Below are 27,982 nucleotides of genomic sequence, written 5' to 3' on the forward strand. Positions count from 1 at the left end.
AAACTGATGTTACACATGAGTTAGTGCAGATTACGATTAAAACCAGGTTGGGAGATCACTTGAAAAGTTCTTACTTAAAGTGAAATTTTAAAAATTACTTTTGTTTCTTCACCTCAGTGTTAAATCTTCGTTCATTAAATAAACACACACACACACACAAAAAAATGGTTGGGCACAAGTTGTTCCTTCTGTGTATGGGTATTCTGTTCTAGAAACTGTGTCAGGTATTCTGAAGTCATAGCTGGTTGCAACAAAACAATGTGGTCTTGGCATTTGTCCTTTTTTTTTGGAAAGTGCTCAGGCCAGAAAGTGCATTGCCTGTTTCAAATAGATTTATTTTAGATTAGAGCCAGTGGGTGCATGATTAGGAGCTTGTATATTCTAAAAACTCCAGGTAGAATTAATACTTTGTACCAATTTGTACAATTTCTCTTTAAACTTAAGAGTCTTAAGAACTATCTTAGCTTTTGGAATCTTTTATTAGAGAGATGGTGATAAAGTTTAACATTTTTAACTTGCTGACTGTTGTTGACCCTTCAAGGGGATAATACTAAATTGTAGAAAGCTCTAAGTTAACCAAAGCTATTTTAAATAAGTTTTAGGAGAAGTAATTGCAAAATAAATGTTCCCACGCATGTTTCCCCCTCTATTCCAGATATTTCCCAATGAAAGTTAACTTAATAAAAAAATTTCAAAATCTACAATACTGAACAAGAAATAGGTGTGGTAAAGCACAACTAAAAGGAGAGCAGCTGTGTGGCAAAAAGAAATTAAAATCATAACTACCAAAATCTGTTCAAAATGTGGTCCACTGGTTAGGCATTTTGTGCTTGTAATGCCCCACATTTTAATGGATGCACAGGAGGAAATGTTTGTTAAGTTAGTAGTTCTGATTGTCTCTCTCCCTTGGCTGAGCAGGTGAGTGTCTTTGGGAATTCCAGCTGGGAGTTTGACGACGTGAGAAAGCAATGCTATTTCCATCAGTTTGGGAAGGAGCAGCCAGACTTGAATTTTCGCAACGCAGCTGTCCAGCAGGAAATCCATGTAAGTGTGGAGCCCCCAGGTGCTGAGCCCACCCAGAGCAGCTCTTGCAAGTGCAGAGAAGTTTTTTATCTCTGTTGATACAAAGAGTTGTTAATTAGCCAGCCAAACGGAGGGATGGCACCTTGTTTAGCAGAGAGATGTTTGCATTCTCGGGAAAGCAGAGGCGATGCTGATTTGAATTACAAGGAATGCCTGGGCTTGTTGATAAGGGGGAGATAGCGAGTTTCGATCTGTCCACGTGTCTCATGACTTTCTAGGGGGAAAATGAGTGTTTTCTTTTCCCAGTGAGAGTGGTGGTGATGGTGCTGCTCCGATGGAATCTCATTGCTGTCTGCACTGTTTCCTAGCTGACAATGTGGAACTCATTAAAATATGGGGATGTAGGCCTGAATATGGGGAGCAGGACAGCTGCTGCTTCTTTTTCCCCTTTCTCTAAGTTATCCCTCAGCAGGTAGTACAGCCACTTCATGTGTTTAATTGAACCTGTAAGCGTTTGCCGCTTTGCTCTGTTGCTGCCCGCTCCTGCTGGGAGGGTCTCTGCTGGCCTCTCCCCTCACCACGAGGGTACTGGTGAGCTCGAAGAGACAAAACGCTTCTGGTCACACCTTTTAACTCAGGCACACAATGAGAACTACTGAAACTCCAGCATTTCCTGTGAAAAAAAAGAATACTTGAAAGCTGGGAAGTTTGTCCTGGTAACACCAAGCTTTGGTAAATGTGTGTGAGCATCATGTTAAAGAATAATTTTTGTCTAGTGTTTTAATTCTAAATCGTGTTGCAGAAGGTTAGGAGGACTGAGCAGAATGCAAATGGACTTCTGCAGAGAAGCTGGAGTCTTTGGTTCAGCAGCACAAGGGCACCCAAGAAGAGCCAAAGTGGGCAACCAGCATGTTGTGGCTCTCATGTGTAAATAGATGCAGATTGGTGCCAGTGAGAGACACATCAGTGCTTGATGTTTGCAGTGTGATACCCGGGTTTGCTTTTGTGCTGAGCACAGGTATAGGCATGGACATTTTTGGGTAGATTCGGTATTGGACAGACACTGTATTGAGAGCTGCTGCTTTCAGAACGGTGCCATGATAAAGTGCAGTGAGGCAGTTTTTATCTGCCCAACAAAAATCTGTACAGCTTGAGTGTGCACTGGTTCTACTCCAGCCTGTTCAGACAAGTGTACTTCATTTGTTTACAAAAGGCAAGTCAATAGACTTTTTAAAAAAATATATATAAAATGGTTTTTTCCTCTGATGAAGACAAGTATCACAACTAAAAGGACTTTGCAGAAACCGCTCAAGAGGGACTGAACTTTAGAGTTTTTTGTTAAAACTGGGGCAATTAAAACTGTAGTAATATAATTAGTGAAGTAGGATATAATTTTACTAGTAGTGACTAACATTGGAATTTGATAGTGAAATTTGAAATCAGTAGCATTTGTAATTGTTGGATAATAATTTCTTATATTCTTGCGAATCAACAAATAAGTCTGAAAAAAATTTATCAGTCAGGTAAGAGAGAACAAATGTTTTAAGAGCTCTATTGTGTAAAATAAAACTGGTGGCACAAGGTTTGTGCTGAACAATATATTCCTGCATATTTGAATCAATGTGTTCTAATTGTGTGCAGCCATGACATGAGTGTTCATCAACAACGTCACTTAGCATGAGCCCAGTTGTGTGGAGGGATGAGATTAGAAACTGTTTTTAGTGAGCCATGCCCTGGCTTTGGTCTCCTGAATTATGGGAGAAGTTAGAGACCAGTCTTTTTTTTTTTTTTTGTAGGAATGAAATAGTAAGACATATTTTATTTAGCTATTAATTTGACCTTAGATCAACATGATTCACTTTAGCTTCTAGAAAAATTTGAAGTACAAATCAAAAAATGAATTGTTATGTATTAACACCTCCTTCCAAGTTTAGTTTTCTTTTTAAGAGTATACTATTTTAAATGGAGTGGGCTTACTCAGACTTTTCAATTTTTGCTTTTATCTAGGACATTATCAAATTTTGGCTCGGCAAAGGAGTTGATGGACTTAGTTTTGGCACTGTTAAATTTCTCTTAGAAGCAACACATCTCCGGGATGAGCCTCCAGTGAACAAGTCTCAGAACGGAGTAATGTTTATGTCGTGTCTTTACTTTCTTTCCTGCTTTTCCTTTGGAGGCAAGAGTGCCTGCTTTGACTCTTTTGGGTCTTAATTGTCAGCCTTGGGAGGCGGGTGGGTCCCGGGCCCTCTGCACAAAGAGCATTCACCACCAGGGAGCCCCAGTAAGAACGGGAGCATAACTAAAAACCACTGGTACAGGCCATGTGGCACAATGAGAGGTGATTAAACACATTCACTGCTGTTTATGTTACTTGCTTTTGCTCTGATAGTGAACTTGGTGATGTTGCCAGGTAGTGCCAGCACTAAGAGACTTGTGTGGAGCTGGGGGTCACAGGCAGCTGGCCAGCTCCAAGGTGGTGATATCAGGTGTGTGTTACTCTGTCAAGGCACTGCCCATCTTTGCAGCCTGGTCTGAGGCCACAGCTCATGCTGTGCTCCCTGCTCATGCTGTGCTCCCTGCTCCAGATGGGCTCTGTTGGTCAGTGCTGTGGCTGGGCTTTCCCTGCTGAAGAATGGGATCCAGAATTATCAGTCCTCAGCTCTGTGCTGTTGGTGTTAGCATGCTGAACTCATTTCAGTAAAAATTCATTAACTGGTGCCCTGCCTCAGGAAAGAATGGGGAGAATTTGGAGAATTGTGAAACCTAGAACATTGGTGAACTAATGTGAAGTACTCTACCCTGCTTTCAGGAGAGTATCACAGCCTATTCCCAGCTCTACCATGACTACACCACCACCCAAGTTGGTTTGCATGACATCGTCCGTGGCTTCCGTCACACCATGGATGAGTTCAGCAGAGAGCCTGGCAGATACAGGTAACCAGCACAGCTGGCCAGTCCTTTCTAATATTCATCTCCCTCTTGCTAGCAAGAAAATGTTTTTTTTTTTATGAACATAATATGCCACAGAAATGCAAATCCTCCAGTGCAGAGGCTGTACTGTCTCTTCCCCAGTGTATGCAGAAAGGAATTGGCTCTGTTACCTCTGCTCCATCCGTGGACTTTATAAAGGTATAAAGAGCAGAAAAGGAAAACATTCTAGTCACAGAGATACTAATTTATCAACCCTGTGACTGATTTATTCTTTAGTTTTAATGATGCAGTTCAAGTGAGACACACAGTCAGAGAGTGTTAAACTCACAGAAAGGTTGAATTTGGAAAGGACCTCCTGAGGTTCTCTGATCCAAATCCCCTGCTTTTTAGGGCCACCTGGAGCCAGTTGCCCAGGAACTTGTCCAGATGGCTTTTGAACATTTCCAGTAATGGAGACTCTACAACCTCCCTGAAAAGCCCATGCCAGGGCTCAGCCACCCTGACTGGTGGGAGTTTCCTGATGTTCACAGGGAAACACCTGTCCTGTGTTTCAGTTTGTGCCCATTGCCTGTGGCCCTGGCTCTGGGCACCCCTGAAAAGAGCCTGGCTCTGTCACCTCTGCACCCTCTGCAGTTCATGGATGAGATCCCCCTGAGGCTTCCCTTCCCCAGGATAATCAGCCCCACCTGCAGCCTTTGCTCCTGGGGGAGATGTTTCAGTCCCCAATGGCCCTAGTGGCAGACTGAGGGAAGGATTACTGCCCTCACTTGTGGCAGCACTGCCCTAATGCAGCCCAGGCTGCCCTGAGCCGCCTGCAGGGGCAGCTTGAGGGACCCCCAGGCCCTCTGCTCTGAAGGAAAGCATGGAAATTGCTGGAATGGAGTGTGTGGACATGGATTCAGAAAGATAAAACCTCAGTCAGATACTTCAGCCTTGTGTTGACTCCTTTAGATTTTTCTCCCGCAATTTCCCAGGAGTACTGCTCCTTGATTGCTTGTCTGCCTTACCATTTTAATCTTTTTTTGATGGGGAGAGGGAAGTGACCATAATTCTTAATGCTCTGTGTCCAACCATTTCTAGCTTTATTGTGTTCTGTGTAACCAAAAATGAGCCAAAAAAGCTATTTGTGTACTTCTTTGTAGATTTATGGGTTCTGATGATGATGAAAAGGAAGATATTGAAGCAACAATGATGTATTATGGAACGACTTTTATCCAAGAAGCAGATTTTCCCTTCAATTTCAACCTAATTAACATGAAAAATCTATCAGGCAACAGTGTTTCCGAAGCTGTCAACTCGTGGATGCAAAACATGCCTGCAGGAAAATGGCCAAACTGGGCAGTAAGAGTTCTAGACCAACTCTCATAGGAAGGGCTTGTTCCTGTAGGGGACAGAAACCACACACACACACACACTCTGATTTCACTGGGATCAGCAGCAGCCTGGGCCCTGGCTGAGCTTGTGAAAACTCTCAGCTGCTGCAGTTGGAGTGCTTGGCACTGTCCGGCTCTGCTGCCCTTCAGTAACAGTTCCACTCCCCTTGCAAGGATGACAGATGGGAATTTATGATCATGCCTCTCCCTCAGTGTCTCCAATGGCTAAACCACCAGTGAAAATGGAATTGGGATAATTATCTTGACCATAAACTGACTCACTGCAATGGATTCTGGAACCCGCCCGGGGCCAGGGCAGAGAGGAGCAGGCTTTGGAGAGCAGTTAACTTAAAACATTGCTCCTCTTTTTCCTAGGAAGCATGTTGGGAATGTGCAAAGGATCTTTTCAAAGCAAGCAGAGCAGTCCTCACACAGCAGAGAAAATAGCAGAGAACCGTAAGCAGGGACAGTTGTTATTTGTTATCTCTTCCTCACTTCTGCCTTATGTGCTGCTGGCAGGACTTCTGTGTATTAAATCTTTTGGAACAGAAGTTTGTAATGGCATCAAGGTACCTCACAGCCCTGGAAGGGAAAGAAAAAAACCCAAAACATTTACCACCTCGTTAAATTAGTTAATCAGTTTCACATATGCATGAAATTTTGTAATCTGTGTTTAACAGAATGACATTTTCTTCAGGTTGGAAGTCCTAATGCTGCTCGGATTTCAACTCGGATTGGGAAGGAGTACATCAATGTCATGAACATGCTGCTTTTAACCCTCCCTGGCACTCCTGTAACTTACTATGGTGAAGAAATAGGCATGGAGAACATTGCATCAGAAAATGTAAGTGAAGACCATGTAAACTCTGGTCCTGTTGTTGTTTAGTTCCAAGTAACAGAACACTCAAAAACACAAGAACTTTTGTTTTGCTAACCAAACCCAGTCATTCTCACTGCTTAAAAGGTTTTCCATGTTCCTCATGGCAAACCTCTGTACAGCATGTGGAAATGGCCAGGCCAGAGACCAGAACCAAGGCCTGGATGTGTGTCTGAACTGGTAGGCTTCAGTTTATGGATGCTGATTTCTGTCTTTCTCCGGATCAGTCTTGCATGGTTTCCAGCAGTGGTGCTTCAGCAGAAGGGACAGCACGTGCCAGCTCTGGGCCCGGCCAGGGCTTAGGAGAGGTGCTGTAGACACACAAGGGAAGATAACTGAGCTGTCTCCTTCCTCCCATGGAAGTGCCCTCATCATCATCATCATCATCATCATCATGCCAGAGTCCATTATTTCCTGGCTGTTATTTAAAGGAAATTGGGGTTCTGATTCTGTCCCTGCCATGGCTGTCATGAGTGTGCCCAAGCTCAGAAAAAGGGATCTGCACGAAGGGAAGGCTGCCTGGTGGCAAGCAGAAGTGGCTTTTGGTCATCATGCACAGTCTGTCCCAAAAGGGAGCAGCTCATCTCTGCCTCTCCTGGCCGTATTTGAGCACCATGAGAACATGGTCCTATGGCAGATGCTGCTTTTCCTGTGGAAAGCCTGTTAGGGAATGAGGCAGCTGCTGGCAGTGTTAGACATGGCATTGGCTAGCTTTGTATCAAAGGGAAAGAGGTACTTAAAGCACAGGATCGTCTCCAGATTTGTCTGATTCAGATATGGGGAAGTGATTCTCTGATTTAAAAGGAAATAATTTCCTCTGAGAAAACCCTAGGTCAAAGCATCTTCTGCATTTTCTTGCTGCTGCTGATTACTGCTGACAAGAGTGATTCTCTTGAGAAAAGTGGCTCACCCTGAGCTCCTCAGGGTTCACTCTCTTTTAGTGGCTACCCTGTGGCTCAGGGCTTTGGAACAAATGCAAACCCACCCTTCACTCAGGCTGGAGAGGAAGGCTCCCTGATTAATGGGTGTCTTAGGAAAATGGAGAGTATTTGCTCAGGATTATACAGGCTTTAGTCCCAGCACTTCAAACACTTGAGGAGACTGAAAGAGGTAAAGATGAGAGGCAGTGTTACCAGTGTTGAAAACTTAGGATTTTTTTCCCTGCTTTTCAGAATATGCTAAAAAGGAGAAACCCATTATTTATAATGTCACAAAGCAAAGTGACAATTTCTTTTGTTAGGCTGCTGCTCTGACAGATTGTATTGAAAAGTGTCCTTTATATGAAAAACAGTTTTCATGGAAAACAAACACTCAAAGTATGTGCAAAATATTTTATGCCCTCTTATATTATTAAATTTAAGTGTCAGATCTTTTGGCAGCTCTTCAGTAACAATGAGGAAGCTTTTTCAGAATTTTTCTGAATTCTTCAAAATGAGAACTTCAGACTTTTTCTACATCAACACTTTTTAATCAGCTAAAAGCCAGTTTTCAATAGTTTTGCACTTGGAAATAATAATTTTACCTTTCTAACACAAACAGTCCTGTCAAAATTGTACCCCTTGCAAATGTAAGCTTGAAGAGTTCTGGGGTGAAAAGTGCAATACTTAGAAAATAACAGTCACTGAACAGCAATTACTTGTTGTTTACTGTTATTTTAATGACATCTCTTCTAAGGACTCATTACCTCACATATTCACTCTCTGCATGTCTAGATATTTATCAGAATATCTTGGCTGCCATCAGTAAACTTTTATCCAACCATCTGTTGCAAAGGATGACAACTCTAGTAAGAGTCATTCGGGAATTCCACGTTTTACCCAGCAATGCTGTATCTGAGATGATCCCCTCCCTTCCATTTCAGGAACTGTCTTGGTTCATTTTCTCCTTAGATTTGGACCACAATTACATCCTCATTATTTTTAACTTAAACCAAAGAAAGCAATACTGAAAGGGAGATAATTTGGGAGAGGTGAGAACATGCTATTCAAAGAATAATTTTTATTATGCTAATCATCCCTTCTATTTTCTAGGCAACCCTCCCAGAGAAATCCCCCATGCAGTGGGATGGAAAAGCTAATGCTGGTTTTACTGAAGGCAACAGCAGCTGGTTACCTGTTAACTCTGACTACCAAAGTGTAAATGTGGAGGTAGGTATCTACATGTGTAACAAACTAATGGTCTCAAAATATTTTAATGTATCTATTTTGCTCTGGCTTCCTTTTAGTAGCGAGCATTGGTAGCAGGAACAAAGTCACGGCAAAAAAAAGGCACTGAATCCTCACCAGTTTTATTAGAAAAGAAAATCCTTGCACAACAAGGAGCCTACTTCATCTACATTCATTTAAGCAGAGTAACTACAATTATGATGTTGATGATTAAACATCCTTTTAATCCTTTTGATGATAAATTGAAAACTGGTCTCTTTTCCCCCATTTCTATTGCTATAGAAAGCACTGGTTTTGTAACAAGAACTTGACATAGACTGACTCTAACATAAGTAGAGCAGTGAATCAAACAGATTTTGCTGACCTACAGTGCTGCCCAAAATTGAAGGCAGAAAAAAAATCTACGATAGCAGAAATAGAAAATGTGAAATAAACCCAGTGACTGCAGTAGACTGGACTCAATGAAAAAGATTCAGTGTCAAGCTCTGAATGGCTGTGGTTTTCTCCTGAACCAACAGTACTGAAAGGAAGCTGGGGGAGGAAGCAATCGCTTTAGTGCTGGGGAAATGTTATGCTTAATAAACTCTGTGACTGCCGCTCCACACGTGCCAAGAAGTGCACAGAAGAAGCAGACTTTCAGTGGCATTTGCAGACAGATTTGAAGAGGGGTAATTGTCAGCACGGAATTCCCAGCAGCCTGGGTGGTGTGAGAAGGGAGCTGTGGTTCCTCCCTCAGACCAAGAGCTGACCCTCTGGTGCTGACTCTTGCAGGTCCAGAGCGCCTGGTCCAACTCAAGCCTGGGTTTGTACAGAGCCCTGACTGTGCTGCGGAACGAGGAGCTGCCCTTGAACCGAGGGTGGCTGTGCCACGTCTGGAATGACAGTGACGTGTTCGTGTACGTCAGGGAGCTGGACGGGATGGACAGAGTCTTCATGATGGTGCTCAACTTCGGCCAGGAGGCAACAACAGACCTGCAGGCCAGAGTCCCTAACCTTCCCTCCGAAGCTGTAGTGAGACTCAGTACTCATTTTAGCAATGCTGGCAAAGTGGTCAATACCAAACTAATTAAAACTGAAATGGGAGAAGGCCTGGTCCTACAATATAAAACAGCAAAGCCTGTTCATACTATGGAAGCTTTTCAAGGGAAGTGTTTTGTGGCAGAAAAAGCTTGTTATTCCAAGGCCCTCAATTTACTCTACGTGAACTGTTAAGTAGAGGAGTAGAATACCCGTGCTTTCATATTAATTTAGAAGATACTAGCTTCAGGGAAATGCTAAAAATGCTCCATTTTCTTCAGCTTTTAGAATGTTATTTGTATACAAAATAAATGTCCTGAAAAATCAGATACATAATTGTCTCCTATCTGTATTTGTGATGAAAAGGAAAAATAATGGTATCAACTCCCCCTTAGGATGTGTGGAAAAGAAAAGTAAACCTGTTCTAAAAACTGTCCTGTTTAAGCATGTGTTTTTGGGAGGAGAGAGAATGGCTGCTTTCTGCCTGCTGACCCTGGAAGTTGCTGGTGTCCAAGTGCTCCTGTGGAATCCCAAGCCTGTGGCAGTTCACTGTAACTCTTTAGAAGTCTGCAGATTTGTAAAAATTATTCCAAAGGGATAGCCTTATATTTGTTAAAACAGGGGAACACAAGCAGGACTGGTGTATACTGTTGTGATGTTTCACCTCTTCTCTCAAATCTAGTAACTCTGATTATCCTCAGTTAGTAAGAAAAAGAACAAAATGTAGCTAATGTCTAGTTCCACACTCCTGACTGCATTTCCAGTTGATTCTCCCCTTCCTCGCTGAGTTAGAATATGTTTGCATTCTCTCATTTCTCTTCCTGCCCTAAGGCTGAGGTGAGGGGTGTGTACTTTAGTTCAGAGGAAGCAGCGGAACCAACCCTACTGAATGTGAGCACAGGTGCTCTGGTTTGCACCTGCAGAGGTTGATGTGGCCCTGGGTGTGCACCACACATCCCTTTCAACAAGCAAGGCCCAGCAGACTTGTGCCTTGCTCAGAGGGCAGCTAAGCCATGAATTAGGCTGCTTTAGTTTTACCCTCTGGAAATACTCTGGCATCTTCTGACACATTGATCTTGTCCTCCTGAGGGATTTGGCACCTCATTCTTAAGATTACCATGCTAGGTAAGGGAACTGAAAGATTTTTAATGTATTCAGATCAGAGTTCTGCTAAAATTCCTGTTCTTGAGAGTGCTTTTCTTTGCAGTTTGCTTAGTCCCACCACATGATCAGTACACCATGGCTGCTGTGCAGAGAGAGGGCAGCAACCCCCATCCCCTGTGTATGGGGATTAGTCCTGGAAGCAGTGAGACTCGAATGCCAGATGCTTTGGAGGAGTTCTGCTGCCTTGTGTGAGCTGTGCCCTGGACAGGAAGGCTGTGCCCGGAGCCTGTGGCTCTCCTGTGGGGCTCTGTGTGCTGCTGCTCTGCTGGCTCACGTGAACAGAGCTGCTGCACAAACTCATTTCTGCTGGCAGCTGCTTCTGCACCGCCTGGCAGGGCAGAATTCCAGGTCTTGGTCTGCATTTTTGTAAGGCAGTGCCACACCCAGCTCTGTGTGCTTGTGCCCATAAAGCAGAGATCTGAGAGGAGAGATCCTCTGGAAACGGATCTCTTGCTTTCCATACACATCCAAATCTGACCCTAAGTTTCTCAGGTGGTCAGTGTGTTTAGGAATTATTTGCAGGATTTGCTGTGATGTTGGGGATGGCACACTTCCTCAAGTTCTCTGTTCAGAAAAGCAAGGTGTCTTGCAACCTAAAATAATGAAAATATTTTATTACAAAGTAAAGTTCTTTGCACTCTAAACATTCAGGCTCTTGTGCAACTATTCTAGTAATCTTCCTTTTCTATACAATGCTTAGAAATACCTTGTCCCAAGACAGCATGGAGCTTTTCCTAAAAGAATTCCTCTTGGGAATAACTGCCACCACCACCAAATTAACATTTTCTAGGATTTGTTAAAATTAAGAGTAATAAAATTAGTATCCAACTGTGACAGTCTGAGACATCAGTAAAAATATGTTTGGTCTCGGCAACATTTTGCTTTTAACAAGCATGCTTGTAAAAAGTGCAAATTCTTGAAAGCTAACTGTAATAGCTTTGATAGCACAGATCATGCATTTCAAAATGTAAAGATCCAGCCCATCATGTATGTTTTACACAATGAGGAAGATAGGAGTAAATACTATGACAGTTTCAAGCACTTAATACTCTACAGAGCAAGACTCTTCCTACTGGAATGATGTTTTGCACAACTTGGAACCTTTCATTCAAATCTCCTAGCACATTACAGTGGGAATTGAACACTATTTTAAGGCTATTTCAATAATCTGACTCTGTCACTCTTTTTTATATCTGTAAAAGTATATATATATGTTTAAAAATAGATACAATTATATATAAAGATTGCTGGGTTTTAAAATTACATATATATATGTAAAATCAGCAGTTGCTCTAGCAGTTTTTCTTTATAGTTTAACCATACATTCAATGTCTGCCCAGCTACTGAGGCTGACATATTCCTTGAGGGGGAATATCCCCTGCACCATGTTATGGAGCTGTGCAGTAAAGGGACCATACCTCATTCAGTGAGTGCTCCCAGGATGAATCACAATGACTGCCATTTGCCTGGACATCTAGGATGATATTAGGAATCCAATTTCCTGGAACAATGAAGCTGATGATCACTTTACATTGAATGGACAAGGAAAAAATTAAGTGGGTATGTGAATTGTTTAAGGATAGTTCTCCTTCTTGTCCTGACAGAATTTCTATTATTCCTTAAGAAAAAGAGGATTGTAGAGGGGCTTTCTGAATGAATTATTTGTATTTCTAATAACTGCATATTTGGAAAATATTAACCTATTTAGTGTGTTGTTCTCTCTGAGTATTTTTGGAAAGATATGCTCTTTTCTTCCTGCACAAAGAGCACAACAGCAACTGCAGCACCGGCTGCAGTTTCTCAACCACTGCAGTTGTGCTGCTCAGAGACAGGGCATCATGAAATGTAAAAAAGGTTATCCAAGATCTCTTCTGGTAATGAAGGTAAAAGCCTCTCCCCAGACTGGATGGTACAAGAAATTTGTCAATCCTGAATGTACCTTTTGCTGGAAACTCCCAGAGCTAGGGTAAGTTTCAGGTATAAAAGCACCTGTGCCTTGGCCTTGTTGTCACTCTAGCTTGGACTAAGGATCTGCAGCTTAACAAAGTGAGAAAAATAGGTTTTTGTATAGCAGCAAAAGTAAGATTTTTCTCCAAGGGTTGCTGAGAACTGCAGCCTGGCCCTGTCAGCAGTGGAGTGACAATGTGGGTTCACTCTGCACTATCCAACAACTGCCCCATGTGGAAGCCTGGGAAAGAGTGAGCCCCCCGACAGGCTTCCAGTCTTTGGTTTTGCATCTCAGAGAGTGTTCTGAGTCTGCTGTGGAGCTGGTGATATGGGATTGTGTTTGAATTCATTTAAGGAGGAGTCAACCTCTGTGGTCTTTAATTTACATGACTATTAAATTTTGGTTAACTCCACTTATCTGTGATATTCTTATCCTTACCTTTCTTACTTGTTCTGCTGGCATGATCTAGTGCAGCCTTCCTGAGTTTCTGAACATACTGTAAAATTCCTGTCAGTGGTACCCGTTCATCATTTTCATACGCCGTGATAAAAACTGATGGATAGCACTGAGATCAAAAACCAAAACCAGTCAAACACTTGACAACTGGTCTTTCTCAAACAGTAGCACATTTTTCTCTTATTATACAACTTGTTAGGGTTTATTTAAGAACTCATCTATTTCATAATTACTTCATGTTTTCTAAGAGTTTTATCACTCTAACTGCAAAAAGTATTTTGGTTTGAAAAATGACTTCACAGTTGGGCATAATCTACTTGCAAAAGGTCATAAAAACATCCTCTTCCCACTGGTAAAGGCCTGATGCCTGTCTGCTTGCTGATGATTGCAAAAAAAGAAAAAAAACGGAGTAATAATCATGGAATAGTTTACCTTAGAACAATAGTTGAAGTTTATTTTTGCAATCTTTCTGCCAAGATGTTGGTTTTTAAATAGTAAGAATTTTACTTAATGAAGCTGCACAACACAGCTAACACACCGTCATAAAAGAGATTTCCCTTGAGATGACAATGTCAAAGCTATAGGTCCTCTTCCCTTTCAGTGTTTGTTTGAATACCTCTTCAAAGGTATTAAATCAGTAGAAAATAACCCCACCTCCACTGGAAAGTACCTCAGGTGGAGGTAGTTTCCATCAGTGGAAAATACCTCCAGTGGAAACCTCCTTCCTCCTGTGTCTGCAAAAAAGCCAGCAAAGCACAGGAGAATGTCAAAACTCCCACAAAAGAAGGCATTTTGCATATTGAGACTTGCTACACAATAATCTATTATTTCCTGAAAGTCCTAAAACAAAAGCAAGTTTGGAAATTTATATCCTTTAGGAGAAGGCATTGGGTTAATTTCAGTAGTCACTTGTGACTCCAGCCATTGTTAAGATTATTACTGAAATAATTTATATTGGAGGTTTTCTAAAATTTTCAGTGATCTACTTCTGGTTTTCTTATAAACCACTACACTTTATGCCTGAAGTATTCTGCACAGAAAACATAGTTTTACCTGTGGCTTAATATTCTGGTATGGGCAATAGCTTTTGATATACTTCATACACTTTTCATCTTCTAATGGATTTCCCCATTCTTCTTGTTCCTCAATTGTCAGTGGGAGATGAGTTTTCATCATTGTATTTAGAACATCTACGAAAGGAGCCTTGGAAGTCATTAAAAAAAAAAAAGTTGGCAAATAGGACAGAGGACCTTGAATATCTGAGTCAAGACGTTCTCAAACAAAGGAGGAGAGTGAGCTTTGAACTGGAATGTTTCCAATTCTGAAAGTGGTACAACAGCACAGATAACACAGTACAATGTTATGACTGTAGAAGGTCTGCAGCAGCTCACCTGTAACACCACGGCTCTGAGCAGGGCTGGGTCAGCGTTGCACAGGGCTCCAGCCAGAACTCCCCCCGCACTGGCAGCTGCCAGGGCCGTGTGCTTGGGCTGAGAAAATCCCTCTTGGTGCAGCAGCCTGATGCAAGCCCTGAGGTCGTGGAGACCTTTGAGTTTGTTATGCTGACATCCATCTCTGTGCCAGCTAAGGCCCTGCTCTCCTCCACCCCTGAAATTTAATGCAATTCAAGTTGGAGTCTCTTCAGAAAACATTACATGACATAGCTTCAGATAACCAAAGAACAGCAGCAGCCACAGAGTGGCATATCACAGTTTGCTTTCCCAATTAACTCTTCTCTGCTTTTGCCTTTACCCTTCTTTATGGCTAAAAGAGAAAACATGAAGGTAAAATAAATCCAGTCATGATGACTGGTGAAAATACTAACTGTAGAATGGCACATGTGCTTGTGTCCTGGAATCCACAGGAAAAACAACACTTTAGGAAATGACATTTTCATTGTAGGCAATACAAAATCAGATAACATTATCTTTGTATACAGCAAACTACAAAAATATTTCCAATACTTCCATTACTAACACTATTACTTAATAAAAACAGTAGAATAGTATTTCTGAGCTCCACACCAGACTCTTGGGATTTGTCTTCCACTTAGCTTAAATTCTGAGACTGTTAGAAAGTTTGGTTTGGGTTTTTTCTCCCCCCCTAATCTGTGAATTTCAAATGCTACTTGAAATGTTATGTTTTGTAGTATAGAATTATAAAAATAATTTATACCTCTTTCTATGCAACCACAATTTTGGTTCTAAGCCACCTGAAGCTTTTTCTTCTGGTTTCAAGTTTAAAATGGATTATTTGATTAGCTTGCCATCTTTGGATGACAAATCCATCTTCATGTAGGACTGACCTGCATCTTAAGATTCTTAGTGGGGTGTGAGGAAGAACAGCACAATGCTTGCCACTGAGTACAGCAGACTGAATATATTTGCTGAATTTGTTTTGGGACTGGTATTTCCAACAATTACTCATTCCTCCCCTTGCCTCCCCTCTCTGAAGTGGTTCTTTTGTTATCTTCCTTAGCTACTGAAAAAAATTTGAAGCCTGTTGTGCACTGCAGTTTGATAAAACTGGTAGATTTGTAGCTAAACTGGAGACAGATGATTTAGCCAATAAAAGAATAAGGGCTGCAGGTTAAATGCTGAGTTGTTGCTGTGGAATGTAAATGGCTTTCAGAAGACACAGACTGAGCATTAGCACACAATGCTCTCAGAAGGAGAGGGAGATAACATGTCATGGCAATTTCAGCATCTCACCAAATTTTTTCTTGAGCAAAGATGAGACAAGAAGTAATGAGACTTGAAAAGATTAAAAGGTACATACAGCCATCATGTAGATTTAGGAAACCTAAAATGTAGTGTGCTTTTGTGTTGTTTTCCCGAGGTAAATTTAAAAACTACCTAAATAAAAAAAATCTAAGAAAATATGAATAATTGGGTAGAGGTACACACAAAAAAAAAAAAAATTGGTGCATCCTCTGTTGTACATGAGCAAGTACCTGTGTATCCTGCAAAATAAAATCTTATTTCAATTTTATATTTGACTTACCTAACATGGCAATATGCTAATATCCAACCCTCTTCAATTAACATCAGCTTCTCCTCTTTAAAGCTCATGTTCAAATCTAAGCCATAAGCTCCATATACATGAACTAGAAGTGGTCTCCTGTGTAGTTCTTTAGAATTCTTATTATGAAAAACTGTAATTGGCACCAAAGTTTCATCCTGGAAAAGAAGGAGTAGTTTTACAATAAGGGACATTGCAGAAATCTCAATGACACATGGCAATGAAAACTTCAATTATTTATTTTAAAATGTGTTTTTTTGATTACAGTAATTTTTTTTCACTTAGAGTGTACAAAGCACTCTTGAAAAATAAAGCTTGAGACTGAACCTCTGCTGTGTGGGCTTACAGATGCAGAGTATAAATTCATTTAAGTGCAACACCTGAGGAGTTTTTAAAATACCAAAGCACCCAAGTCTTCCTTCCCCCTTTAACACCAAGAATATATGTTATTAGAATAGAGTTTACCACTTACCACAGTACAAACTCTTTATTAACATCTGCAAATTTTTAAACTGAGGCTGTTAAAACTTTCCTTTCCTGATCTGCACTGTGCAGCTGGTTGTGGGGTGTTCTTTTCAACAGCTGGCACCTTTTTCACTTATCATGTGGAGCACAATACCATTACATCAACTAGCAATTCTCACTTATACTAAGCTTCTTGACTCATCGTGTGCTGTTATCTCCTGTGGAATACCCAGGTTAATGGAAAAAAAAATCACGACTCTTTCTTGTTCTTCTCTGTAGCACTGAAGAAAACACCCACTGTTTAATAACTATAGCACCAACTGCTCTTTACATTTTTTAATCTCTGCTCCCTGCCAAATGCACTTTCTTTAAATGGGTGGGGAGGAAGGAAAGAATAAAAGGAATGGGAAAAAGACTGAAAAATCTTACCTTGCTTTTAGCTAGTAAACGTGTAGTGTGACAATTCGTAATAATTGGTACCTCTTGCACAGCTTGCTCAATGAGATTATTTTCTTTAAATGAATATGCAAAACGCTTAGGGGGGTGTACTGGGGAGGAGAGCTGAAAATAGCAGGTGCTGGTGGTATGTTCAGGATGAGATTCCAATTCAAATTCACAGGCCCACGTAGGTAGCTGAGAAAACATGGCATTTCAAGTGAGACCCTTACACTGCTTCTGCAAATTTTGCTTCATTTGTCCTTCAGAGTAAAAGACTTTGGATATTAACTAATTGTCTTAGTTTGTATGTAGCACAATCTGTATTTCATTTAAATCCAATAACGAAATAGTCAAGAAGTGAAAGACTGGTGAACTTTTCTCCCAAAACCATTGGATAAAGTTGGACAATTAATTAAAAACAAAAAATAAATTCAAATTCAGTTTAAAATGGGTATTAGTGCAGACTTTTAAAAAGAAAACATTTGAAATGATTGTGCATCAGTTTTATTTTTTAGATCCTATTTTTCCTGGCATTTCCAGTTCTACTTCAACACGTTATACAGCCAAGTCCATGTCAGCTATTATGCTTTTACTGTGAGTTAGCTCAGTAATGCTAAGCCACTGAAAACCCCTGCCTCTTAACTTTGTTCCTAGTGCCAGCCATTGTGAAGAACAAAACCTTTTCCTGGCACATTCACCCTCAGATACTTACTGTTATTATATTTAAGGTTTTTAACTCTGCTAAAAATGAAAGAAATCAAGATTCATTCTTTGAGAGCAGCAGGGACATAGCCAAACCCTCTGCCAGACCATTACTTACTTGGGTTAGGTTGCTAGAGGCTTCTGAAAAGGCAGCAGAAGTCCAAGTTCTCCTGAGTAACTGCAGGCCCTTTCTGAATAAATAAACTACGGCTATTTTAAAAAATTGAAGATTTTGGAGACCATACAGTGTACTTTGTCAAAAACCTTTTTCTGTAGCAGTTTTATAGAGAGCAGCATTGGCAGCTTGTTGCAATAAACTTGTGAGTTGCTCAGACTGTTATTCTTCAGGTAAACAAATCAATTAAATATTTCACCTGAATGGTCTTCAGAAATTAGATTTGCCTTAAGTCACTTTGTTTTTAATCAGGTATTTAATAACTAGAGAATTAAGCAGGTATTTAATAACTAGAGAATGGAAGCAAATCCTTTGCACCAATTGTACTGCAGTATCAACTCTTCCCATTTATTATGGGACAGCTTGTTTATGTATTATGGGTCCATACTTGTTTTCTGAACAAGTATGATTTCCGATTTCTTTCTCCTGTGGGAGGGGCCTTGCTTACACCAAGGAGTGTAGGCAAAAAAAGGCTCAGTAAAACTCAGTAGAGCATTTAGGGAACTAAGTCCTGTTTACATTAGAAATCAGCTGTATTGTGAAGAGCTTGACTGTAATCTGTTGAAGAAAGAAGTGGCTCACAGGATAGCTACTTTTTAACTTTCTAAATACTGCAATAAGCCACTACATCAAATCCTGAAGAACAGCCACAGGTAATACAATTAGTCATAACGATGAAATTGCCAGTATTAATAGTTTCCAAACCGCTTTTTGCTTTTGGAATTTATCTTTGCTTTCAGGATGTTATGCCAAAAAAAAAAAAAAGCTGGAAAAATATTATGCTGCTTAAACGCTTAAACCAAGCTAAAACGTACCTTTATCGACTGAACTGAGTGTGAAACAAAGGAAATCACATTTAAGTAAAGATGACCAGCGTTCTTCAGGAACATAATACAGTCATCACTGAACATCTCAAAGTCTACTAGCTTGGTTTTCCTTTCCAGTGCATAAACTAACTGCCAGTTCTCCTTGCCTCTGGAAGCTACTGGTGCCTTCATCAACTATAAAAAAAACAAAACCAAAAACCTTGTATTACTGAAATGTACTAGGAGTTACAAATGAGAGGTACAGACTTATAGGTGATCTCATACATTTTTCTTGCAAAAAATACTTATTTGTATTTGGGGTGTTTGCCTGTCTAAAACCGGAGATTTTTAATCTCCCTTTACTTAGGCAAAATGGAAGAACAATACAGTAACATTTGGAGAAGACAAAGTCTCAAAGAGTACTCTACAGAAGACTGTGATACAATAAGTGCTTTCAGTATGGCCAGCACAGTTGTAGGTGTGTTTGATTACACAAACTGAGATCACCAACTTAAATTTTGGTACAGGGGAAAAGACTGTTGAAGCACAGTCATTTCTTGATGCTGTCAAAGGAGTTAGGATAAAACTGGCCTCCTACAGGTGACACTCCATGCAGCACTATCAGTCTTTTTAATCCATGCAGCTCTCTCTCTTAATTTATTTCAGTAAGCTGCGATGAACAGCATTAAAAGCCAACCTTACTATTTCTATATGACCTGCAATAGGTATCTAAATTAATCCTATGAATGCAATTATCAGTCAAAATTGCCTTATATTCTGCAGGTTCTCCATATGTAGTAAGAATGTACAACTGGTCCTTCCTGTGCTCAACGTGGTACATGAGCCCCGTGGTTCGTGCTTGTACAAGAGCAGGTGACTCAAAGGGATGTCTGCAGTCAACCAGCCAAACTTCTGAGGTTGTCTTGCTGTTGCTGTTGATAGTGAGAAAACGCCTGTCTTTTGTGCAATAAAGGTCTACAAAGAATCTGTAGGGAATCGTTGAAAAAAAAAAGAAAATAAAATCTTAAATTTTATCAGTATTTTAAAATACATCAGTTGTTTCAGAATCATGGGCTTCCATCTGCAAGGTAAGAAAAAACATTTCTGTAAGCAGACTGGAGAAATTTCAGGCTACTTGGCTCCCAGACCCACTTCTGCTGGATTTACACTGGGATTTAAAACCCTTCAATCTTGTGTGTGAAACCTGAAATCTGAAAGGAAAGCAGTTTAGTTGTTGTCCAGCTAAATCCAGGTTTTTGTATCATTGAGCTAGACTGGAAGCTGGTTTATGCATACAGGCTTTAAAATTCAATCAAAATGTTTTATTTGGCTTGTAACCCTATTTAAAATTTAAAAAAGTGGTAATGGATAGTTTAAATAATAAATGACATCATGTGGGAACAGCAATTACAAAAGAGCTATTAAAAAATAAATTCATAAAATGTCTATGTGCTACTGACCTAACTGTCTGAAGCAAATATGAGAAAAAGTACTGTTTAGAAAGAAAAAAAAGCACAGAGACTTATATGAGGCAAGGTGGACAGTGTTGGAGTGATATAAAACTAGGCACTGGTTTTGGAACTAAGAAACTAGAAACTACATACTGGATTTAAATCTGTCTGAAATCTAGAAACAGAAAGCAGAGTGATAAACAGTGCCTGGATGCTAATAGTAGAAAAGTTCAGGCTGAAATTCAGATTCAAATTTCTGTGAGTCATCTGAATTAACTGGAATGTCACATCTTGGATCAGAACAGTCTCTTTGCCATTTTGACTGGATGTCTCTAAAAGCAAAACTGTCCAACACCAGGATCCAGATTCCATCAAGAAAATGTAGGGTTGAGTACCATAATCTGCATCACACACATCAGATGCATGGCTGCAATGATGATCTCTCTAGGATTCAGAGCATTTGACTGGTGAAGAAAAGGATGCTTTAGATAGTATTTTCAGTGCCTTTAATTATTTGCAGGTGGAGGATCTCAAATTTTTTTGGTAGTATTGTTTTTTCTAATTGCACCCTCTTGACATCTTTAGGACAGGCGCAGAGGGGGAGAGCTAAAGTTTGCAAGAAAAATCAGCCTCCTGCCTGTCTAATACCCATGAATTGGCAAGAATGTGGCACTGCATTCAGTAGAAGTTCCAAGAGTTCAGCTCTGTTGATCCTGCCTCTAAAAGGGTGAGCTGAAATGCATATTACACTTCTCCCCAAGGATTATGACCTTGATATTACTTTTTAAAAAATCTTTATAGCTTAAAAAAAAAAAGAAATTTTCAGCTTCTAAAAAAAGGTTGGATTGCAACTAGAAGCGCTGGTGAGATACAGAACAGAAGTGCTCAATGGCAATACAAAAGAATGTCTTGCCATCTCCAATGAAGGAGTTCAGCTATGAGCTGCAATAGCACATGAACCTTTAGAGTAAGTTTCTAGTAGATCTACTGTAATGACTGTGACCTTCAGAATTATGCCAACAGTTTCCCTGTGGGGAAGTGCCAGGTCAGTGCAACTTGATTTTCCAAAACGATGCATCAAATGCAGCTGGAAAAATAAGATCTTATTTATTCCATCTCCATTGCAGATTTTTTTGTTTTCTTTTTTTTTTTCTGATGAAAGTATAATAGGCATTTCTTTACTGAATATGTAACTTGAATTAAGAATAATCACAAATATTTATGCAATGCTGTATAAATATACCATGTGCTACAATGCTGAAAAGCTAGTTCTATGCTCAATTTAGCAAAGAGCCTTCTTGTCTTCCTAAACCACTGCTTAAAGAAAGGTTATTGAGAGGGTATTCAGTCAACAATAGTTCTGTCTCTTGGAATGTTGTAATGATTTTGCTCATCCATTACCCAGAGCAAGGATTAGCCTGAACTTATGTATTTTTTTTAAAAGATGTATCAGACATCAATAGCAAAGAAAACAAAATGAAATCCACGGTCTGATTTACCCTGTATGAAACTGTCACACATTCATTAAAGGACACCCTGACCTGAGAGTGACCTTGACATTTATAAACTCAGCTGAACTCATGAGGTAAGAAGAGGAAAGTTTAATCTCTGTTGATCACATATCAAAAGGAGAACAGAGCACATTCTCAGGCTGTATAAGACACTACTGACCGTAGAACACAAAAATGCATTTCACTATTTGAAATATAATACAGAACACTTTGTTTTCCAAACCAGCTATATTTTACATATAAAATAATTTAAAATATGTAAAGGACTTGTTATATTTTCGGTATGTATTACCTTGCATCTTGTTCTGTATAAACTAACTTAGTTAGTTTCTGGTAAGTGAAAGTGGTCATGAATACATTCTGGCATTTAAGGTTCTTCTGAGCTGTGTAATACAGAACATCATTTGCAGCCCATTCTGGAAAAAAAAGAAAAATGCATATCAAATTCAGAAAGAAGATGATATTACTGAGAGAAGATGATACTTCCATGGACCCTGGACCCAGTGCTGCAAAGGGTGGGTTGCAGGTGGCGTGGAACTGAGGACAGCACTTGTGCATCCTGTGGGGACTGAGGTAAGAGCCAAAAGGTTTTTCCATATTTTCTCTGAATACCACAGAACAAGAATCTCATAATGCATTGAAAAAAAAGCAAAAAAAAGCCGAGGTCAATATTGCAGGGCCCAGTAACAGGAAGCTGTTGACTCTGTGTGGGTTCTGGAGGTAACAGGAAAATAGGAAACGTGGCTGTTTAGAACAGCAGAGAAAAACTGGTTTACATGGAGTCAGCAAGACAATAAAGACATCATAAGCTCTGCACTGCTGCATGTGACTGCACACAAGCCATTTAGAGAAAAGAGATGATGCATGTGCCCCATGGGTACTGCTGAGATAAAAATTCTCCACTTTTCTATGCTTGTGTATGTGTTCACCAACATAGAAAGGCATAAATACAGGGCCCTTGTTATTCTGAAGTTATTCTGCCTGATCCAGCCACATTCCTGCCATCTCTGCTGCTCCTACAGCCAACAGAATGATGTTTAACACATGTGCTTTTAAAAGCTGCTGTATGTGTCCTATGCATAAATACTGATTTTCAGTACAAACCCCGAGGAATTCATAACACCAAATAACACAAACACTTTGCTTTCTGAACAGCAAGGTGGCTCCAAAGTGCACAGGTGGCTGAGGACTCACTATGAAGACAAGCCTTTGGAGGGCAAGTCTAGACTTTTCTATAGCCTAGCCTATAGAAAAATCAAGGTGTAAATTTTCAGGAGCTTTTGTCCGTCTCCCTGCTATTTTATATCACTCAATACAAACTCAAACTTTGCAAATGGTTTTAAGACCTAATTCTTTTGCTCATGATTGAGGCACCTCTTTGCTTCATTGCACTACTGCTGTACCTCACTCACACCTGACTTACCTTTACAGGTTACTTTTACACACCTTGCCTTACCTTTACCTTTTACAGAATTTACCATTCTGAGAGTCATCTTTTGTACTCTTATTACCTGTCACACCTATCTAGGCAACAGGATGTTGGTCTCTTAACTGTACTGGTTCTTCTGGATCAACCTAGATAGATGTTCAAACCAAGTATGTTGTAAAATGTCATTGGCAAATTTGCACGTTTATTTTTCAACAGGTATTATAATCTTCAGTGTGGAAACACAACACTAAATTCTTGCTACTCCTCATTTTTTTTAACAAGGAAGTTTTACATGGAATTTTATTTTTTTTGCTCTGCCCAGGCAAATTGCTTACTGCACTAGATATACTTGATGACATCTAGCAATATAATTCAAAGTACAAGATGTATACATTGTATACATACACTGTATACATACTAACATACTCTTATTGCTATATTCTTTAACAGACTATAAAAAAAGAATGTTTTCCCATTTACTTCCATTTACCTCTGCTTCTTTTAACAGCAATGTAAAGCTCTGTAATCTATTCTGAAGGAATTGATTCAAGGCCTGGCTGACTTCTCTGGGCTCTGCAGTGTGACCCACATTGTGGATTCCAGTTGAAATTCCAGCCCATACTCACTAGTAGGTAGTACTTCCACACTTTTCAAACAAAGCTAACTGTTTACAGTGACCAGTGACTTCAGTTGTATCTGCAAGGGTTTACCAACTAGAACATCCCTCAAAACCATCTTTATATGACAAACTGTCACATGACTATATTTTGAATATAGCATATTGGATTCCATGGAAAAAATTATGACTGTTGTAATGTGTATAAATGCTTTTGCAATGAAGGACAACTTGTATTCAGGAAGCAGTCCCTTTCATCCATATCAGACAGCCTGTAATCATGCAGCATTAAAGAAACCATAAGAAAAAATTCAACATTTATAAGGATTAAATGTTGCCTTCATATAAAAAAAATAAATTATTATCTTTAAACTAAAAAAAGATGTTATGCTGAAAGCTTGTGTGATCGACAGGATATTTATAAATGACTTACCAAAGCTAAATACACTTGGAATTACTTTTTCCACTACAGGAAGATTACCAAGTTTCATAATAATGCAGGTTGCCTCTTCAGAATTTTCACTTTTTAAGCTGATGGCCATGTATCTCTGATCGGCTGAAATTCTGATCCGTTGAATAAAGGCATCAGAAAAGCCAAGATCTTCAATACTGAATAAAATCTTAGCATTTCCCTCACCTATTACATAGGAAAAAGAGATAGCAAAAAATACTGTAATTAAAACACTGTCAAAATGAATGGTGATTTTTAATGTCTGTATTTAACAAATCTGTCTGCAATATTCACAAACATTCAACAAATACCTGTCTTGCAAGATATCTGCAAATGCACTTTATAAAAATAAACAAAAAATTACAGTTCCAAGGAAAAAAGTCCTGTAGTTATTATTAAAAATATTTCAAAAGTGTAGATCTTGGCTTCTGCTAAACCTATTGAATTTTAAAGCTCAGATAGCTAAAGCGTGGTTGTTTTTAATAAATAAAATTTAAAATTCATCTCCTTTCAGAAATAAAAAAGCATGGATGTTCTTTTCCTTTCTTCAAAATGTTAAGTTAGGGCTCTGCAAAGAAGTGTCTTATCTCTTTTCTCTCCAGCAACTTGCCTTAGTATCAATATATATACTATTCTCTAACTCTCTTTACCTCACATTTTCAGATGCAGGATTCTAAAATTATTACTCTAGTACAGAATTGTATAGAAGTATTTTTAGTTAAGAAACAGACAAGTTAAGCATTAATGCAAGAAAAGAACACTAAGTGATACATATATACCTTTGTAAAGAATCCTACCCTATTAGGAAGAGAATCCCTTACCATCATCTGCTTTTGCAAGAAATATGCAGCCATTCTCTTCAAAGTACACATTTTCTCCAAACCTTATCTGTTCAATACAAAGAAAAGTATTTCAAGTCCAGCATACAATTTCCTTTGAATCCCTACATAGTATTTTTTCTGTACAGCAGAAGTGTAACAAATGACAGAACATATATTCCATACTGAAGAAGGAATTGCACACATCAGAAAGGTTTTTTTCAGTTAGGGTACTTAACTACCTCTACCTGCTCTAAATTTCACAGAAGGTTCAGATCACCTGCAACTGCTCTTGCAACTTACAATGTTGTGTATTCTTTATCCAAAAGTCAGATGATTATTTTATCATTACTTGCTTTTGCCTATGGAGAAATTAAGGTAAATTCACTGCTATAACAAGTATAAGCTGTTCTAAACACAAACTGTTACTATGCACAACTATTAAAATATTCAAAATTTCTACTGTAAAAAAAAATGAGTAAACCAGCATTTTATAGCAGGAACAGCTTCACTGTCTTTTATTGTATTCAGTGATGGGAAATGTTTGTATTGTTTGCCACTTACCCTTGGGCTTCTTGAATTGAGTGTATACATGTTGTGCAATTCTTCCAGTTTTTCTCTGATCCTCTTTGTCATAGCTTTGTATCTTGGTGAAATGTTATTCCAGTTTTTTTGCTCTGATTTCAGAAGGCTCTTGTGCAAAAGTTCTGAAGTTACCATGGATGTATTTTGCTTCCTTTTGGAAAGGACTTTTGTTCCTTCCTGCTAAGTAAGGAAAGACAACAATGGCTATAAGCCAGCACTCTGCACACCAATCTGAATACACTGAGGTGATATCCCCTGAGCCACAGGCCCAAAATCACCTTTGTGTGATTACAAAAGTATATGACAGTAAAAAAAAATAACAAACAGTAGTTGGTATGTGTTTTATTTTAACTCTTCCTGATCTTTGGGGAGGTACTGTGAAACGTGTTTTACTCGACACATTGAGGTCTTCCCTCCAAAATTTAGGGCAATATTAATATATGCTCTTAATAGATTAGAAGTAAATACGTTTGTTCCTGTTCTAGAACTAGGTTTTACTTTTTATGGAATTCTATTATTTTTCCTTCTTCACAGCTTTCTTTCATAATGTCCTGTCTTTTGAGTGTAATTTCTCATTTCCTTTCCTAGACAACAGCATCCACACCGCTGTCCCTGTACCTCAGAGTCCCAGCAGCTCATTCAGGTTTTGCTCCACCTCCTCAGAAGTGTTAATATATTCATAAGGTGCAGAATGAAGTGAACTGATATGGGTTCCACAAGAATTTTATCAGGAATAAGTTTAAGGATCTGGTTTTCCATGAAATGTGAGATGATTACTGCTACCTCACTGCCAACAAAGCTGTCCTCTATTGTAAAAAATGTTAAAAGTGTGTTAAAACTGCTAGAACAATGCCACTTCCTCTTGCATGCTGTGAAATCTCATTTGATCAAGTAGTAAGCTTCACAACTTATATTACACTACCTAATACTGCACAGACCACACAAAGTAGCATTTTATAACATTCCATATATGATTTGAATGTGTCTAAGCTTAAAAAGCAGCCTGTGCTTCATATCCTGTCCCCACTTTCCATTAAGGAATGTTGGTTTGTTCCTAGTTTGTCTTCAGAAACACATAAGAACCAAATTTGAATATTCCAAGTTGACTCTGAAGGGAAACCATCTACTTCAGTAACCAAACTCCCTATGAACATAAAACATATAATTGCTGAGAACTGAGAGTGCTCTATTTTAATATGATGGAAACCATGACCTTACTGGTCAGCACAGGAAAGTCAAGTGTTTTTTGAGACAGGTCACAATCTGGTATAATCAGTTTGGACACTTTGCCTCTACACTAGCTGATCTCTCACTGCAGTTTTCTCCTGACGCTTTACCTAAGTCTGGAAGATACCAATTTTTTCAAAATTACAATAGCTGGAAAACCAACCAAAATGCAGCTTTATGTCAAAACAGCATAGGAAAGCTGAACAATGGTACATGCCCTTGAATGTAACTGATATCCTGGACTTTATTCCTCTGCTTAAAATTCTGTGGGAAATACATATTTCTTCAACATTTAAAAAGTATGACTAGATCCCTTATCAGATGTGCCAAGGTGGCTGCTGGTATTAGGCCTGTATTTAACAGCATACCTTGCAGGAAAAGAATCTGCATGGCAGGATGCTTCCAGGTGGTGCAGTCCTGTGGGTGCATGTGCTTTTTGAACAGCCCAGGATGTGGCACTTTTTTGGAGCAATTTTACTGAAAAGACACACTGTTTGAGGAGAGTTATGCTTAGAGTAGTACTTGGCACTGAAGCTCAGCCCTTGGAGAAGATTCCGCAGTCCAGCGCAGCACATCCTAGCCTTCATTTCGTGAAAAATTCTGAAACATTTGTGAAATTTCTGAAAATCCTGAACCGCCGATCATTTACACTGTGCGTGTGAAATATACATAAAGTAAACAGCAGGTGTAAATATACATACATACAGAGGAAATAGACATAGCGTAAACTTCCTCTTCCAAAGAGATGTGACTGATTCACTAGGTAAATCAAATGAGAATAAGTAAAACTTTGTCTTTTAACAACTGGCGCCCACATTTCAACCTGAACATTCCGGGCGGCCCAAATAACTCCAATGAAACTATGCGGGGAAGGGGAGCTGCAACCGCGCACGTCCAAACGCTGAAGGACAGAACACTGGGAAAGTTTGGAGAAGTCGTCCCCCCTCAGTTCCCCATCATGTAACACCAAACCCACGCTCTCTCCCGGGGCAGAAGCAGCCGAATCCCGTTCGCAGGAGCACTGCAGAGACGGGTCCCCCGTGTCCGGCCGGACCCGACGCGGCCCCGCTCCCCGCCGGCGCTGCCCGCCCGTCCGCCCGCGCAAGGACTCGCCGTGGCGCTGCCGCCGCTTCCGCTGCCGCCGGGCCGGGCTTGCCGGGATCAGACACCGGCCGGCCGGGCAGGCGGCAGCGCTCCCGGGGGCGCTGCCCGTCACTAAGATGGCGGCAGGGCGCTTCAGCAGCGCCGCTGATGTCAGCGCCGGGGCGCGGAGCCACGGCGGGGCGGGCACGCTCCCTGGGGCGGCTTTCCCGGGTGGCCGCCGTGCCACACC

The 27,982-nt window shown here is 40.0% G+C and overlaps 2 protein-coding genes across 15 annotated transcripts in view; one reads left to right on the forward strand and one right to left on the reverse strand.

Moving 5' to 3' along the window:
* SLC3A1 (solute carrier family 3 member 1) overlaps nt 1-17,040 on the forward strand; it is a 29,926-nt gene extending 12,886 nt beyond the window's left edge. For both annotated transcript variants that reach the window (XM_014264400.3, XM_026791107.2), the window contains exons 5-11: nt 919-1,044; nt 3,031-3,150; nt 3,833-3,957; nt 5,097-5,295; nt 6,025-6,171; nt 8,235-8,351; nt 9,141-17,040. In XM_014264400.3, the coding sequence (XP_014119875.1) occupies nt 919-1,044; nt 3,031-3,150; nt 3,833-3,957; nt 5,097-5,295; nt 6,025-6,171; nt 8,235-8,351; nt 9,141-9,581 (1,275 nt within the window). In that variant the 3' untranslated portion in view covers nt 9,582-17,040. The remainder of the gene's footprint in view (nt 1-918; nt 1,045-3,030; nt 3,151-3,832; nt 3,958-5,096; nt 5,296-6,024; nt 6,172-8,234; nt 8,352-9,140) is intronic.
* Nucleotides 241-27,761, reverse strand: PREPL (prolyl endopeptidase like). Of its 13 annotated transcripts, none has more exons than XM_026791102.2 (15): nt 27,626-27,761; nt 27,018-27,299; nt 25,402-25,602; nt 24,841-24,907; nt 24,002-24,205; nt 21,816-21,939; nt 19,331-19,547; nt 18,571-18,756; nt 16,870-17,073; nt 15,958-16,133; nt 14,346-14,562; nt 14,008-14,157; nt 12,937-13,063; nt 11,969-12,075; nt 9,749-11,143 (listed from the first exon to the last, which is right to left on the reverse strand). In XM_026791102.2, the coding sequence occupies exons 2-15, from the start codon at nt 27,234-27,236 to the stop codon at nt 11,063-11,065; spliced, it is 2,280 nt and encodes a 759-aa protein (XP_026646903.2). In that variant the 5' UTR covers nt 27,237-27,299; nt 27,626-27,761; the 3' UTR covers nt 9,749-11,062. The 13 variants fall into 13 exon arrangements, with proteins under 13 accessions (XP_074393280.1, XP_026646905.2, XP_074393281.1 ...); XM_074537178.1 differs by having other exon boundaries at nt 27,018-27,249; nt 27,626-27,758; XM_074537177.1 differs by lacking the exon at nt 27,626-27,761 and adding an exon at nt 27,355-27,486 and having other exon boundaries at nt 27,018-27,249.
* Nucleotides 27,762-27,982: the final 221 nt, after the last annotated feature.

Source organism: Zonotrichia albicollis, chromosome 3, assembly GCF_047830755.1.
Source record: "Zonotrichia albicollis isolate bZonAlb1 chromosome 3, bZonAlb1.hap1, whole genome shotgun sequence".
Lineage (NCBI taxonomy): Eukaryota > Metazoa > Chordata > Aves > Passeriformes > Passerellidae > Zonotrichia > Zonotrichia albicollis.

Coding starts and splice junctions, on each gene's coding strand:
- PREPL (XM_026791102.2), bottom strand. CDS start 27,236: ATGAAGGCTAGGATGTGCTGCGCTGGACTGCGGAATCTTCTCCAAGGG. Junction 12,076..12,936: donor CAGCAGAACAAGTAAGAAAG/GTAAGGATAAGA, acceptor TTCAATGTAAAG/TGATCATCAGCTTCATTGTT. Junction 11,144..11,968: donor GGGAGCACTCACTGAATGAG/GTATGGTCCCTT, acceptor TCATTATTTTAG/GTTGCAAGACACCTTGCTTT.